We start from the raw sequence: 15,365 nt of genomic DNA on the forward strand, positions 1-15,365 counted from the left end.
TCTCCCCCGCCCCGCCCGGCCCCAGGCCCCAGGGCGGAATGTAACATCTTGTAATGTGGCAATCACTGCCAAACCCGTCCCTGCAAGGGGAGCTCCCGCCAGGGGGGCCTCGGAGCGCTGTGGGGCCTCCGCATCCGCCCCCGCTGGGGTGTCTAAGGGGGGGAGGGGGAGGGGCAGCAGGAAAGGCGCTCGGGGCAGACCCCAGGTGGGGAAGGAGGTCCCGGCAGAGGGAGGCTTCTCTGGGGCTGTTTTGGGTGTCATGACCCTGCCAGAACGCACCAGTCTCCGGAAAGCCTGGTCCGACAGGGCCAGGGGCCCACGTAACTGGAACCTCAATATCGCGCCCCATCCCCTGGCTTCTGGGGACCCCAAAATCGAATGCAAGGGAGGTATTTTAGGAGGAAGCGAAAATCTGTAGCTTCGTTCTCAAAGAGGTCTCTGATTCTAAACAGGTTTAAGGCACTGGTGGTCGCTGTTCCTTGGCGGGAAAGGAGCCGGCTTTTGACTTTTGAGCTGGAGCTTGGGACGGGGACGCGGGGGTGGGCTGTGTGGGAGTGGGGGAGTTGCTCCTGGGTTTTACTGTCAGTGAGCACGACTTTTTTTTGAAAGGCAAGGGGGATTCCTGGTCCCCAAGATCGTTCCCCTTCCAGGGGGCTTCTAACACTGGAGGGGACCATTCCACCACATCTGCCCTCCTCCCTTTACCCCCCTTTCCCTCCTCCCCGCTTCTACCGCTGAACTGTTTGTAAACAAAGCTCCAGTTTTGCAGCCCCCATCAAACCTGATACTTCCCCCAAACTCGCCCCACCAGTCTCGGAAATTCTTACACAGGACGGATATTCACAATTTTCACAAGTAATCCTGAAAGAAAGCCGAGGGGAAGCCTCCTAAACGGTCCCACATTGCAGCCGCTCTGATTAGGCCCGGGATCCGTTCCCTTTCTTCTCTGCTCTCCCCAGCCCGGGAGCCGCGGGGCGGGCGGCGGGAATTCGGGGCAGCGGGAGGGGGGGTGTCTATGCCCCGCGGAGCACCCGGGGCTGGGTGGCCTGCAGCCCTGCGCGCGCTGAGGGCGGGGGGGGGCGGGAACGGGAGGAGAAGTGGAAGAGGGCGCGCCCAGGCTGCCAGCCTCGGGAATTGGAACTCAATACCAGCGCTCTGCCAGAGTTCCGAGCAACCCTGCCAGGGGGTGGAGCAGAGAGGGCCGGGCACCCCTCACTCTTCGGCTTCCCTCCCCCTGCTTCCCAGCGCTTGTCATATCCTGTCTCTGGCCTGATATTTCACGCGAGCAAATGGAAGGGGATTACAATGAAGATTTATGTGTGTTCCGAGCGCGACTAGTTTCCCAGTGTAGGGAGCGGTGATCGCGGCTTCCCATTTCCATTTTTCATTCGCGCTTTGGGGAGCGCAGTCCTGCGCGCGGGGGGTTGGGGGGGAGCGTGTCTGCTCGGCGGCGGGCTGATCACAGGGCTCCGCGTCTCTCGGCGGGCCGTGAGACTGTGAGAAAGACTTGCCAGCTCGTTGCCCCCGGCGGGGCTGGAGCCGGCCCCTGCCTCCCCCAGCCGGGCTTTGTTTGTCCCCTCGCTCACCCTCCCCCTCCCCGCCCCCTCACTTCTGGGACCTGGGCGCATCCTCGCTTTCGCGTCTCTTTGCCCTTCTCGGGGTCTGCGGAAACGCCCCCTTCCTCTGGCCCCTGCACCCTCCTGCTCTCTGCTTCGCGGGCTTCCCGGGGAAAGACGCGCCGTGGCCTGGCGCGACCCCGCCGCCGCCGGGTGCCAGGTTCGGTGACTCCAGCGAGTCTGTGGGGCCTCGGCCCACCCCGGAGCTGGGGCCGCCCGCCCTCCCGGCTCCCAGGCTCGCTCATGCCAAGGCCTGTTGCGTGATTCCAACTTGGGCTGACATTCCCTGCCCCGGGCGCTCCAGCGTAGGCCTCTTAATCATCTTGTCTGCTGCAGATCCTCGACACCAGCCAATTTACTGCCCCGTCTCTCTTCGCTGGTTTCAGGAGGGGGAGGGGAGTGCGCGCAAAGGAGGGGAGGGCACATTCAACCGCAGGAGGAAGGCTGGCACCAGCTACTGGCACTCAAAGAAAACCACGGAATTTGGAGCTGGGGGATGGGGGTCTGCTAGGCAGCGGCTGCTTAGAGAAGCTAGAATCACGGGGTCAATGAGCTTCAGCTCAGGCCTTCCTAGCCTGGGAAAACAATGCAGGAATGTGAATGGACACTGGATTTGTAACCTCCCTGTCTTTCCCAGAGCCCCACTCCCTGACCACACTCTGTTGTAAGCTAGACTCCATGCAGGGCCCAAAACTATCTAGCCAGAAAAGACAGGATTTGTGTCAGGATGATGCCACTGAACCTGGAAAGTCACCCCCATCTCTTGTCTGCTTTTTGGCAGAGGTTATCTGAAGACATGCAAGGATGGCCTGAATAGCCATCCTAGAGGAGAGGAGGCCTGGATCTGGCTAGCAGGGCTCTCTGTCCTGCCCCTAAATTCCTCTCCAGTAGAAGCTGGTCCTTTCAGAGGGGATGGCTGAGGTTCAGGTTCTCATATAAGAAGGGCTCTGAGCTCGCTCAGCTCTAGAGTGCTGCTCTCCCACATGAGGTGAAGCTGGAAAGGCCTCTGGGTAAGTCTGGGCCTCATAATCACAGGGACAAGTAAAGCCTCCCCTTTTGGGGGACATTGGGACAAAACAATGTGCTACTAATAGCAAAAATGAGTGCTTACCATGTGCCAGGCACTGTGTTACATCATTGTCTCATTATATGCTCACAAAAACTCTGAGATAGCTGTTATTCTTTCTCCTATCTTATAGATCTGCGAACTGCAGCACAGAGAGGTTAAGGTGAGTAGCCCAAAGTCACAGAATCAGTGATGAAAACTAAGATACTTCCGTTGTAGGCCTCAGTGCTTTGAAGGAAAGGGCCTTTTAGTTCAGGCTTGCATTACCCACCTACCCCTGGCCTTTGCAGAGAATGACAGAAAGTAGGGTCACTTCCCACACTGGAAGCTGGTTGGGTGGGAGCCCAGGTGGAAGGCAGAGCTGAGTGGTGTGTGGGCCTTTCCCCTCAGAGAATGTGAGGTGGAAGGGGGCCACCCCCACAGCAATGTGCATCGGTCCCTGTGCGAATGTGCCTGTATGCATGAGCGTGCCTAGGTGGGTTTGTGTATCGGTTGCATGCGAAGATGCGCGGGCATGAATGCGTGTGTGACTCCGTAGGAGCGCGTGACTGTGTGTGTACGAGTGAGAGTATGTGATAGTACAGATGTGACTGTAAGAGTCACAGTGTGCGATTGTATGTGTTCGCGCAGCCCTGTATGCCGGAGTCGCCCTACATTCCAGAGCAGCCAACCGAGTTTCCCGAGGGCCGCGGTGACTCACCGAGTTCTCAGCTCAGCCGGCCCCAGAAAGGCCACAGGGCAAACAGAGGGGAGGGTCCAATGTAGGGGTCTGACCCCGGCTTCGGCAGCGCTCAGGCTGCGCCCGCAGGTCCCCTGCGGCGGCTCGGAAGCGCGGCCTGGCCGGCACCACCGGTGCGGGGGCGGCAGAGACCGCCCAGGCGCGGGCCAGTGGCGCCGGCGCTGGAGGGGCCCGGCGGGCGGAGGCTGCAGCCGCCCCGGCGCTGAGTGACTCACCGCGCCTCGAGCTGGCAGAGCCCGCGCCAAGACTCGAGTGCCCGCAGAGCGTGAACATTTCGGGGAGGCCCGCGCCGAGCGCGCCTGTTCCCGCCTCGCCGCGCCTCACCGCTCTCGCAGCTTCTGAAAGATGTGTCACTCTTGGCCGGCCGGGGTCCCCGCCCGCGCTGAGGCTCGAGGTTCCAGGTCATGACACCAAGGAACAAGCGCACACATCCAATGAAAACAATAATTTATTTAAATAATCTCTTCATATTGTAAAATCAACATTAAGAGCATGTTGTTTTCATAATAAATAACCCCAAAATACCTTTCACTTCAAGAACAAAGACTTTAGGGTAAGATAAAACAAAACCAAATCAGTAGCTTAGTTTAACTGAGAAAAATTTCAAAGGGAAAAATAAAATGGAGGGGTTGCTGAGGTCACTGCTAAACCGCAGTTTTCACAAGTGGGGATTTACAAAAAAGTCTGAAAAGACGAGTATTTTTATACAAATAAATCAGTGGGAAAATCTGCACAGACACCTTTATTTACAAACTATGTCGAAGTCCAGCCTAATAATCCTGAATAGGTTTTAAAAAAGATAATTTAAACACATTTTTTTTTTGCAGTGTCCGCATATTAAAAAATCATTTTTTCCCCAACATCAAAATGAGGTCATCCGCAAAGGCACCTAAACTTTTAAAAAAATAAAAATAAAAAAACTCCACTGGTGATGGAAGAGGAGAGAGCTAAGGGAGCGTTCCTGGGGGAGATCTAAGGCGGGGCAGAGCGGGGCTCCAAGGGCTGGAGACAGCAGGGCAGAAAAAAAGCGGCGGGCCGCCCGGGTCACGGGGCCGTGTGGGGGAGGGCGCGCAGGCCGGGGAGGTCAGTCAGCCCAGCCGACTGGAGCTGGGCCTGGGGGCGGCCACGGAGAAAGGAGCCTCAGAGCACCCTGGAAGCCTCGCGGGCGGGGGAGGCGTCCCTCCCCCCGGACTCAGCTCGTGGCCGGCGGCGAGGAAGGCGCCCGACCGCCTCGCGGGGCGCGGAAGGGTGGGGGAGGCATGTCCGAGGCGGGGCTCAGGTCGGAAAGGCGGCCAAGGCGGGAGGCCTTGCCGGGGGCCTCGAAGAACCTTCCAGTTCCCGGCCGCTCGGTGGCCGCGCTAGGGAGCAGGGCCCGTGGCAGGCCATCCCGGGCCGCTCCTCCCTGAAGTTGGGAGGCGTCCGCGGGCCAGCTGGAGGGACCCTCTGGCTCTTGGGGCGAGCACTGAGGATCACCGGTCTCTGCTCTCTCAGTCTCTGGCGCAGTCTCCCTCGGGTTAGAAAATCGTCCCCGCGCTCACCGGGGCGCCCCCGCCGCCGTGGTGGTGGTGGTGGTGGTGGTGGTGGTGGTGCGGCTGCGGGGTCTGCGTTGGGTGCAGCAGCGGCGCGGCGGCCTGCAGGTGTGAGGCAGGGCCCGAGGCCTGGTGGTACCACGGGTAGTTGCCCAGGAAAGCCGAGGCCGCGCTGCTCGGGCTGGAGCCGGAGCTGCCCGCGCCGCTGCCGCCGCTGCCCGGGCCGCCGCCGCTCCCCATCCGCTGCGGCGCGCTGAAGTCCCAGGAGGCCGGCGCCGACACCGGCGGCGAAGCGCAAGGTGGCGAGGTGCTGGCCCCAGGGTGCTGTTCCGAAGGGATCTCACCGCTTTTCCACATCTTCTTGAACTTGGACCGGCGGTTCTGGAACCAGATTTTGACCTTTGTGGAAAAGGGACCCGAGCGTTAGTGGAAGAACCTGATCTGGGGCAGGGGAGGGGAGGAGGCAAGCACGCTGGGCAGGTAAGCGGATCACGTGCCGAGGCCTCGGAGGCTGGGATGGCTCCCACTCTATTGGGAGGGAATCTCAGAAAGTCGGAGACAGCTGGTGTGGGTGCACCGTGGTGATGGTGACGGGGGAGAGGGTCAGGAGGGCTAGTTATTTTACCCGCTTAATCAGTTTCGCGCGGAAAGACTGTGAAAGCGGATTTCTGCCCACCCCGGTCCTTTCGTTTTCTCACACGCCGCGCCCCCCCATCCCCAACCCCCGGGGGGGATTTCAGCTTCACGCGTAGAAGTTTAGGCCGCCCAAGGCGCGGGCCTCGTAATCCTTAAAAATTTTTAAAACGTTGTCCTGACCCCGCCTGCTTCCCAGCCATCCCAGACCAGAGCGCTCCTCGTTCCCCTCCAGGCCGGGAGCCCTCACCTGAGTCTGGGTGAGGCCCAGAGACGCCGCCAGCTCCGCTCGCTCGGGGAGTGCCAGGTATTGAGTCTTTTGGAAACGCCTCTGAAGAGCCGCCAGCTGGAAACTGGAGTAGATGGTGCGGGGTTTCCGGACTTTCTTTGGCTTCCCATTCACTATCCGGATTTCAGGCTCGAGGTCCTCTTTCTCTGCAACGCAACGCAATCGTGAGAACAGCGCAACCAGGGGGCCCCAAACAGTTCCCGCTGGGCGTCGGGGCCTGGCGTGGGACTTGGCCTGAGCCGGGAAGCGGGTTCTCGGAGACGCAGCGGGGCGCTCAGACTCAACTTCGCTAAGTGCGGACTCGCGCCGCCACGGAACCCGGGAGCTGGATTCTCCGGGAAGGGGAAGAAGGAGCCAACCGGAGAGAAAGAAGGAGCAGGTGGTAAGGAAATGGGGTTACCATGAAGCATGCACCGCGCGCCCACTCGGCCCCCCAAGGCCACCCGGTCCCACCAGCCGAGCACCGAGGGACGTACCCAGTGACCCCCCCCCCCCCCCCGCAGATTGGTGGTTGAGAAGGGTAAAAGGCGCAGGGCGGGCAGGGAGCGGGCAGTGTAAACGCCGGGGTTCCGGATGGATCTCCGCCCCAAACAATTTTATCCCACCCATCCCAGTAACTAGACTGACTTGTCACCCATGACGCCAGCATTGTGCGTACCAGGTTCGTTGTTGGCCGGGGAAGAACTGGTCCCGTAGGGTGCGTAGGAGGTGTAGGCGGCGGTGTAGCCCAGGTCGTAGCCGCTCTTGGCCGAATAAGGGACGTTGTTGAGGCCGCTGGCGTGGTACTGGTAGGAACCCATGTGCGCGTAGGGCGAGCCCCCACTGCCGCCGCCGCCCGCCGGGTGCTGCTGGTTGGTGTAGTAGCTGCTGTCGGTAGCTGTGGATACCGGGAGTGTGGGCGACTCCTGGGGCTTGTGGAGGCTGCTGCCGTTGCCGCCGCCGGGGCCAGCGCCGCCGCCGCTTGGGGGCTGCTGGTGCTGGTGGTACGTGCTGGAGGCCGTGATCTGGGTTGAGTGCATATCAGCCACCAGATTGTCAAAGACTCCAGTCATCCTGGCCCGGGACGGGAAAGAGCAGGGGTGGCGGGCGCGAGGGGGGAAGCGAGGCGCCTCCTCCGTCTCTCCCTGTCCCCTCCAGCAGCCAATGTAATTACGGGGGGTGAGGGAGGGTGGGGAGGAAAACAAGAAATGTGGCAACGGTCTGGGCAACTCCTCCTCCGGGGGAGGCGATCACCGTGCACTGCTCGGGACAGCTGCCGCCGGCCGCATCCTCTCTCCGCCTCTCTACCCGCTCGGCTTCTTGCCCAGCGCCGGCTCGGGCTGGGGGCGGGCCGTGGAGGGGGCAGGGGTGGCGGGGCCAGGCCAGGGCTCCGGGAGGCGGGAGCAGGTGAGCAGCCCAGAGCGGCCTTACGATTGTCTGCGGGGCGGGTTCGGGCAGGGTGGGCATTTAACACTCGTCACGTGAGCGCAGGCGACGTCACCTAGCAACAGCCAATCCCAAGCGCCGGGCCGCGGGGCTACGGGCGCTCGGGGACGCCCGGCCGGGGGGCTGGTGACACAGGGCGGGCGCTGCGGCTGCTGTGGTTGCGGGTGCAGACAGGCCGCTGCTGAATGTGAGCAGCGAGGCGAGGGATTGGGGAAGGGGCGCGGTGGGGAGTCAGGGTGGCCAGCAGCAGTAGGACCGAAGGCGTGAGGACGGAGACTGGCTCAGAGGAAGAAGACATGAGGTCTCCCATCCCATTCTGTGTTCAAGTGCCAACCAGTTCCAATGATTCGTATCTTCCTGTCCGAGGTCAGCGTTCAAACATTAATCAAAGCGGTGCCCAGAGTCGGGCCGGGTCTAGCTCCGCTTTTCCTCGAAGTGTCTGGCAGTTACTCTTGTCAGTCATTCGGCACTTGACAAAGTCAATTGATTTAAATTATCCATAAACCACGTATAATCATACCTACTTCCACATACTTGCTAACCAACCCACAGGAATATTAGGCAATTAATTAGATAATGTTTAAACGATTTTTTTCTTGTTGCTTGCGTGAAAAGCTATATAAATTCAAAGGTATTCTTATTAATGATATATTCGAAACCATATTTTCCTTGTACTTTCCTGATAGGACGAGACTTCGAGCAATTATGTATATTTGATGGTTAACTGACGACAGGTCAAAAGCGATCCCAGGAATTTCCTCTCTAGGTTGGAACGCTAGATCAGATTGACCAGATGGCCTTCAAAGTTCGTTCTAATTCTAAATTCCATATTTTTACGACAAAGAAGTGGCCTAATACTTAGGTGAGAGAGTCCTCTCGATGCTACAAGTCTTGGGAAGCTTACAGAAACAAATAGAAAAAAGTTTTATCTCAAGCACTTAACCCTATTTTACGGTTCTTTCAGTTTAGGACCCTGTTTCGTCCTGTCATTGCAATTTCTTCTTCTTTTAAATATGAAGTGGCGACTTGCCCCATATCAGTATTTCCTAGTGGTTGGGGACCGTGGCCCGGAGTTGAAGGACACTCGCCTTACTGGACTCCCCAAATCCGCAGTTCCCGCGGCAGTGCTTGCCTTGTGGCGCCACCTGCTGGAGATGTGCGTGGTTGCAGCGGGCCCAGTAGACGGTCTAATCACGCTGAGGCGCCAGTCTCTGAAACCCCCCAAAAGAACAAAATAGTAATTAAAAGCCACAAAATTGTGCTAGTGCGAGCCATCTGAAGCACCCCTTCCTAAAGACATAACATGTCGCTGAAAGAACTTGTTTCAACAACTGCCTAATGGAAAACAAGTTGATACTTTGAAAAATATGATCTTGGTCTTCTTCCCCAGAAAAAGCAAGTGTGTAATTAAAACTCCAGCATCCACACAGCTCACTCTCTGCGGAATAATGAGGAAGGTAATCCACCCTCAAATCTGCCTGGATTTAGTTCCCAGCCTTCCTTTTGGTTAAGGAAGGCCCCTTGATGGAGGCTGGTGAACTAGTTAGAAACACTTTGGGAGGTGGGGCTCTCACCACCAAGGGACTGCCTTGCCTCGCTGTGCTCAGCCTGCTGCTTTTGGGCCCCAGTTACAAAACTAATCTCTAGATATTTTATCAGTATTGCCTTTTGGTATCTTGACTCCAAATTCCAAGAGTTTCTGTCACCACAGTGGTAGCTGCTTTGGCCTGATGTAGAAATCCGCCCCCCCCCACCAAAATGAAATATAAAAGAGATAATTGCCCTAGTTTTGCCTTTTCTTTGCTCCTTTGTTCCCACTCCAAGCATGTCCTCTAGGCTTTTTCATGGTGGCAAGTTTATTGTATTTTGTTATCTATGAGAACCTCCATTAATAACCTAAAGTCTAGGTCAGCTGAGGTCTGGAAAATGGAATCTTCCTGGAAGAAAATATGATTCCAGTTTCCCTTTAACCGGAAAATAAGGGACTGTATGTGTATATGGGAGAGAAGATCAGAGGCAATGAGCAAGGAGATAGAGCAAGAGCGAGGGAACCAGAGAGGCAGAACTTACAACTGCATTTGGAGAATAAAGTAAAGACTTGAAATATGAAATCTGATAATTCAGCCACAAAGCTGGGTTTGCCCCAATGATCTGGTCACCATCACAATATCCTAATGATTTCCTCATTTTGGTCTAAAGTCAGGGAGACAGTACCCTAGAGAATGGACACATTCGTCCACAGTTCAGAGCAGAGGGACGCCCCTCTCCACAGTGATCTGAGAAGGGTAGAGGGACACCTCTGTGTGGCCACACTCCCTCTGCCTCAGAGCACTCTCCTTCCCCTTTTCTGCTTTTGGTTTTCTCGCTTGGCAGGGGCATTCTTTTACTCTCCAGGGAACTAGAGAAGAATGGGGGAAGTAGGGGAGCTCAGTGTTTTTGCTCTGGCCTCCTACATCCCAGTCGCTTCGCTAAGACATTCCCGCTTTGAATCCCATGCCCATCAGGTTGCTGCTGCGGTACTTTATCAGGTCACGGAGTCCCGCCGTGTCCTCCCAGGAGAGCCTTGAGGTAACCCTTGCCAGACATGGACGGAATCACTGTTCCCATTGGACAGAGGAACACGAAGGTAGAGGGTAGAAAGGACATTCTTTGAGTCAGATACCCCTCCTTTCTCTGTTGCTGTAGCGCAAATCACAGGGTATTTACTCTGAGCCTTGGTGAACAGCTGGAGATCAGGTCTTCCATGCCTTGTTTTCAGCCCCTGACCTACTGCTGCCTTGGGCTTCGCCTGGCCCAATGCACTGCCTTTGCTCTACCATTGGGCATCCTCCATTACACTGAGGGGTCCAGTGGGGGAGAGGATGCCCCCTGTCGGGAGGGAGCACAGGGTGCCCTCCGTGCACAGAGGGATAGGCTTATTCGCACTTGCCTACTCTCCTGGGGGGGGGGGGTTGTCACATGCACTGTTGCTGGACTGCCCCTTGTCCCCACTTTACACTTTCCCATAGAGGGTCCTGGGGACGTGGGTTTCTGGGCCATTGGTCCTAGAGGCATTCTTTCGTGTTTTCATCCCCCTAGAAGTTCTAGGAGTCTGAGCTTTTGAATTTCTTTTGGGTTCGTTCTAGAACTCGGTGACGTTGGGAGAAGTTGGGAGTTTATGGGAGCCTCCTATCTCCACCTTTTCAGGACCATACTGGCCTGCTCTCCTCCCTTCTTCATTGGCCATTGAGTCTTCTCGGGGACAACGCTTGCCCAATCCTTTCGCATCGCTAGTGTCCTCAACTTGCCCCCTCATCCCTAACAGAGCCTCCAGGGACTCTGCGTGCGGTAAGCTCCTCACAGCCCCTTTGACCCTTAAGCAGATGGGATTTCTGACTCCGGGGTCTGCCTACTTGGACCCCACTTTTTTCCTTGGCGTAAACTCCGCGAGAGCGCATAATGGAAACACACCCACTGCTGACGTGGGGACCTTGAGAAAACCCTCAGGGACACCCAGCAAAGACGTCATTTGAACTCAGGTCTGGGCCGCAGAGGCAAGGCCGCTTCGCGCTGGGTTTTTGGCCTGGGGCTCACGGGGGAAGGCCGCACTACCCCACCTTTCCTGCGCCAGGTGCTTTGAGCAGAGCGCAATGGGGCCGGTGGGAAGGGGGCACTGACAGTCCCGAACACACCCCTCCGGCGCAGGAGCAGACCGGAAGGAGAGTGTTCTCCCAGAGACTAGCAGGAGCGCGGGCATTGAGTGGGAGGGATCGCCGGGCGACCCGGAAAGATCCCGGAACAGGTTCGAGGGTCAACCCCGAGGACCAGAGGTGGGCGCCGCCTGGCCCTGCTCGCCAACCCGAGACCCTGCTGTTTCCGCCAAGATTACCTTTCTATCTGTTGGTGTGAGTAAAGCAAAAGGATTTGAACGGGAATGAGCCTTCTGCCTTCTAGGTCTTACTGACGCACCCCCCCCCCCCCAGGCCCATTTCACTTTATAGACTACTCAGTGGTTAAAGAGAGCAAAAGCTAGGGTTCCTGGCCCTTGAGGGTACCCAGCATGGGTCGAGGCTCTGAGACGCTAGGCCGGTGGCCTCCCCATTGAGTCCGCGCTCACAGGCCTGGTTACTAAGAGCTCAGGCGGGCAAGCAGCAGTGGGCGAGGGAAAGACCCCTGGGACGGGCACTTTGCACCTGGAGCAGCACTCACATTGCGTAAGGAACCGGAGGTGTGCAAATGGCTCACAAGGTTCGTCCACGAACCTGAAGAAAACAGTCCCCGACCTTCCCCGCCCCTACTCCCTGCCTCAGCTCCCCGCCCTGGCTGCACCGCCCGACGCCTCAGGGAACCTTTGGGCGCCAGCCGGCCGAGGTGCCGGGCGCTCCCGGGCTGCGTGCAGGAGCCGGGAGGGGAGCGCTGCTTTCGTGCTGGAACCTTCTGTCATCCGCGTGTGGCTCCAGGCTGTCAGTTTGAAACCTCAGCTCCTCGCAGAAGAGGTGCGGAGGGTGAAACCTCACCACCGGAGGCTCACAGCGCTGGGTTGTCAGTTACGGCACGCTTCTGGAACTTTCAGAACCAATTTTTGCCTTTTGCCTTCCAGGTCTTAGATCCTAGTCAGGTCCCTTTTATTTTGTCTATTTGGTGGTTAAAGCGTGCGCGCGCACACTCATATCCACACACACTCCACAAACGGGGAGAACTTGTAAGGAACTCTTTGAAACTCTGAGTATCCTTTTGGGTACACGGATTCCTCTCTCTCCACTCCCTTTCCCCTCCCCCCGCCCCGTCCCGCCCCGCCCCACGCTGCTTCTTCACCCACTAAAGAGTTGTGCCAATTCATAGGTTTTTTTTTTTTTTTTAAGATTTTATTTGTTTATTTGACAGAGAGAGACACAGCGAGAGAGGGAACACAAGCAGGGGGAGTGGGAGAGGGAGAAGCAGGCCTCCCGCAGACCGGGGAGCCCGATGCGGGGCTCGATCCCAGGATCCTGGGCGGAAGGCAGACGCCTAAGGACTGAGCCACCCAGGCGCCCCGCCAATTCATAGGATTGCAAAGAGGTTGTGTTCACGCGAGCGGTAGGAGCCAGATTCCGCTGAGCTGAACCACTGGTTTCTGTCTGGCCTTTGGAAAAGGACTTAATTTTTCTGTGCTTCATTGTTTGCATCTGTAGAATGCTGGTAATAATAACATTACCTCCCTCATGGGATTACTGCCTGGGAACATACCATTACATGTTTTCTGGACTGCTGCCTCGTTTATCTGGAGAACTCTGCATTCTATGACCTGGGCCCCACAAGTGTTAAGAGGCCAAGGCAAGGGTATTTGCCCACTTTCTTCTCCAGTGAGAGAAAGCCTTCTTCAGGAGCCTAGAGCAGACGCGACCTCCAGGCTCCAGTGGACTGGAGCAGGAGGGGATCCGGGCGTGGGCCTCCAGAGGGCCCGTAGTGCGTTGTCCAGGTGCTTTGGGAAGAGGTCAGGTGCTGGTGAGGCTGCCTGCTGCCCAGAATTTAGGAAAGGTTCTAAAGCAGCTTCTAACCCATGCGGCATTGCCCTACCCTCTTGCAGTCTGCTGGGCAGAGCACCACTAGGGGAAGTCTTAGATAGTTTCCATGTGTGGCATACCCAGTCTGCTTCTGCTCACCTCTCTGAGCATGCAGAGGGGGTGGGCATGGGGAGGGGCCCTGCCAATTATTCATGGGAAATTGTCCCTCTGGTTAGCTATCCCTGGCTCCTTGCATCTTTTCTTTTTAATTAAAAAAAATCATTATTGTTAAAAAATTACAAAGTAATACAGAGTGGCTGTTAGACAATCAAACAGTATTAGAAATATACTAGAGTGGTTAAAAGTAGAGACTCTAGGCTTAAATCCTAACTTGGCCATTTGCTAGCTGTATGACCTTGGGAAAATTTACTGCTCTGTGCCTCGATTTAATGTTTAATCAGAGTAAAACTTCATGATTTGGACTAGTAGTGGATACTTGTGGACCAAGTGCTGCCTCCAAAAATCTGATTTTTGGGAGAACACAGCTAGACCATCATTTCCGAGCTTCCCTTGCAGTTAGGTATAATGATGTGATTCAGTTCTAGGCAATGAATGGAACTTGAGCGAAAGTCATGTGTGCCACTCCTAGGATGGAACCTTTAACACAGCATTGAGACTCCTAGCTGCTCTTTTCCCCCATCCACTGGCTGGAACCGGCCCCGACTGTGCAGATGACATGGTCCTAGGGGAGTCACTTAGGAGAATCTCCAACACTTGTCTTGGAAGGTTACCTGATCAAGAAATAAACTTCTGATATTTTAAGAATTTTGGGATCTATTTTTTACAAAATATTTTCTTTGGAGTCACCTAATAGAGTGCTTAACTGGGGCTCCAGCAAATTCTATCATGGCTTTGCATCATCACACTGGAGATATATAAGCTTAACTACTATAACTAATACGACCTTGGAGTCAGAGGGTGATGACTTTGTCAGCAAAGTGTAGAAAAAAATCCAGAATGTCTTTTGCCTGTGAAAACCAGACTTTGTATTGGGAGGTGAGCATAGAACTCAAACGATTTGATTCCTAGGTGCATTCAGTCCATGGATAGAAATAGGTTAGCACAGCTGGTGGTTATCATTAGGAACACAAGTCTTAAAATGATCGTTAGTGAGGTTCTGGCAGGTCTAAGCCAAAATCATATGTATTTCCTTTGAAAGGTGACAGGTTGCAGAGGTTTGTCACCCTGCCATGTGGGGCCCTCCCTTCCATGTCAGTGTCACTCTTGCCTTGGGGCACATGCTTATTACGCTTAGAGTTGTCATGAGGTGGTAAGCCCACTTCCTACTGTAGTCTGTACAGTACCTAAACTAATGGGATGGGCCAAGGGGAAGGCAATACAAAGGCTAGAAGTACTAATAATGAAATAATTTAAAATAGAAACAAAACAAAACAGTAGATTTCCCATTAACAGGGCCCAAATAGCTGTCTGAATACTTTGAAGAAAGTATACAAATACAAGTGAAAGGACTTTGAGATGTTATTTTGGATGATTTCAAGACATTATTTTTTGCTTATTTTCCAGTCCTCAGCCGTGTTCTTCTGGCCCATATTACCACATAGATAAGTTCTAAATTGATAATGTGCTTTGGTTCCTTTTAGAACCGAGCACAATTTATCTCCACTTTCCAGAAAAGGTAGACCACTAAGGAGCCATGCCAACCAAGACTGTTGCCTTGTATAAGACTTCGATGACACCCAGTGGTCATTTATGGTCTTCATCTACATCATCCCAATTCAGAGTAGAGCCAACACATTGTACAAATTAGTATAAGGAAAGTGCTGTTTGTTTATTAAATAAAACAAAACAGAACTTCATTGTAACATGAATACCCAAACCCTGACACTCTCCACAGAGGGAGACATCTTGTGAAGTAAGTGGCAACTAGACTTCACGGCCTCAAATGTTGTGTCTTAACAATGTTACCTTGAGCATTTCTCCCTATGTAATTATCCCCAGCTGAGCTCAGTGGAGTATTCCAGTACACTATTTTCCATTACACTTTTGATACTCTGACCATCTGGCTTTCTTAGGATCATAACCCAAAGAACAGCTAGGGGAATTCTGAGATGTTTAAACAAGGTTTTACTAAAGTTTTGGGATAGCAAAAGGGAAAATAAACATCAAAAGTAACCCAGATCCAGAAAGGCAAATGTTATAAGCTCTCTATCAGTATGGACCATATGTATCCTGAATGCTGGATCCCCATCATCTATGAGTGACTGAATGAAAAGAGACTTAAGGATCAATTAGAGTTAGCTGGGTAAAAAGTAGAGAGAAGAGCATCACAGGAAGAAGGAATAGCATGTGCAGAGTTCAGAGTCTGAAAGGGACATTTGAAGACCTGGAAGAAGGCCAGTTGAGTTGGCCCACAGTGAGTGAGAAGTCTGCAAGATAGGGTTGCAAGGTAGGCAAGTGCTAGATCATGTAGGACCTAATAGGTTTTTGGCCTAAGAACAATGGTAAAATCTAAAGGTTTAAAACATTAAAAAAAAAAAAACTTCTTATATTGAGATAATTATAAATTGATATGCAGTTGTAAGAAA

General features: G+C 54.6%; 1 protein-coding gene and 1 long non-coding RNA gene across 3 annotated transcripts in view; one reads left to right on the forward strand and one right to left on the reverse strand.

Annotated features, from left to right (window-relative positions):
* Positions 1-3,851: 3,851 nt before the first annotated feature.
* DLX2 (distal-less homeobox 2) lies at positions 3,852-7,265 on the reverse strand. The gene is made up of 3 exons (XM_036105514.2): positions 6,531-7,265; positions 5,834-6,018; positions 3,852-5,349 (listed from the first exon to the last, which is right to left on the reverse strand). The coding sequence occupies exons 1-3, from the start codon at positions 6,922-6,924 to the stop codon at positions 4,936-4,938; spliced, it is 993 nt and encodes a 330-aa protein (XP_035961407.1). The 5' UTR covers positions 6,925-7,265; the 3' UTR covers positions 3,852-4,935.
* LOC144381624 (uncharacterized) overlaps positions 6,013-15,365 on the forward strand; it is a 175,018-nt gene continuing 165,665 nt past the window's right edge. For both annotated transcript variants that reach the window (XR_013447210.1, XR_013447209.1), the window contains exon 1: positions 6,013-6,254. This is a non-coding gene — a long non-coding RNA (uncharacterized LOC144381624). The remainder of the gene's footprint in view (positions 6,255-15,365) is intronic.

The sequence above is a fragment of the Halichoerus grypus genome, chromosome 4 (assembly GCF_964656455.1).
Source record: "Halichoerus grypus chromosome 4, mHalGry1.hap1.1, whole genome shotgun sequence".
NCBI lineage: Eukaryota > Metazoa > Chordata > Mammalia > Carnivora > Phocidae > Halichoerus > Halichoerus grypus.

Excerpts from the sequence above, each read along its gene's own strand:
- DLX2 (XM_036105514.2), bottom strand. The coding sequence starts at position 6,924 with ATGACTGGAGTCTTTGACAATCTGGTGGCTGATATGCACTCAACCCAG. Across the intron at positions 6,019-6,530 it reads CCCGGCCAACAACGAACCTG|AGAAAGAGGACCTCGAGCCT; the intron begins GTACGCACAATG and ends GTTGCGTTGCAG. Across the intron at positions 5,350-5,833 it reads TGGGCCTCACCCAGACTCAG|GTCAAAATCTGGTTCCAGAA; the intron begins GTGAGGGCTCCC and ends TTTTCCACAAAG.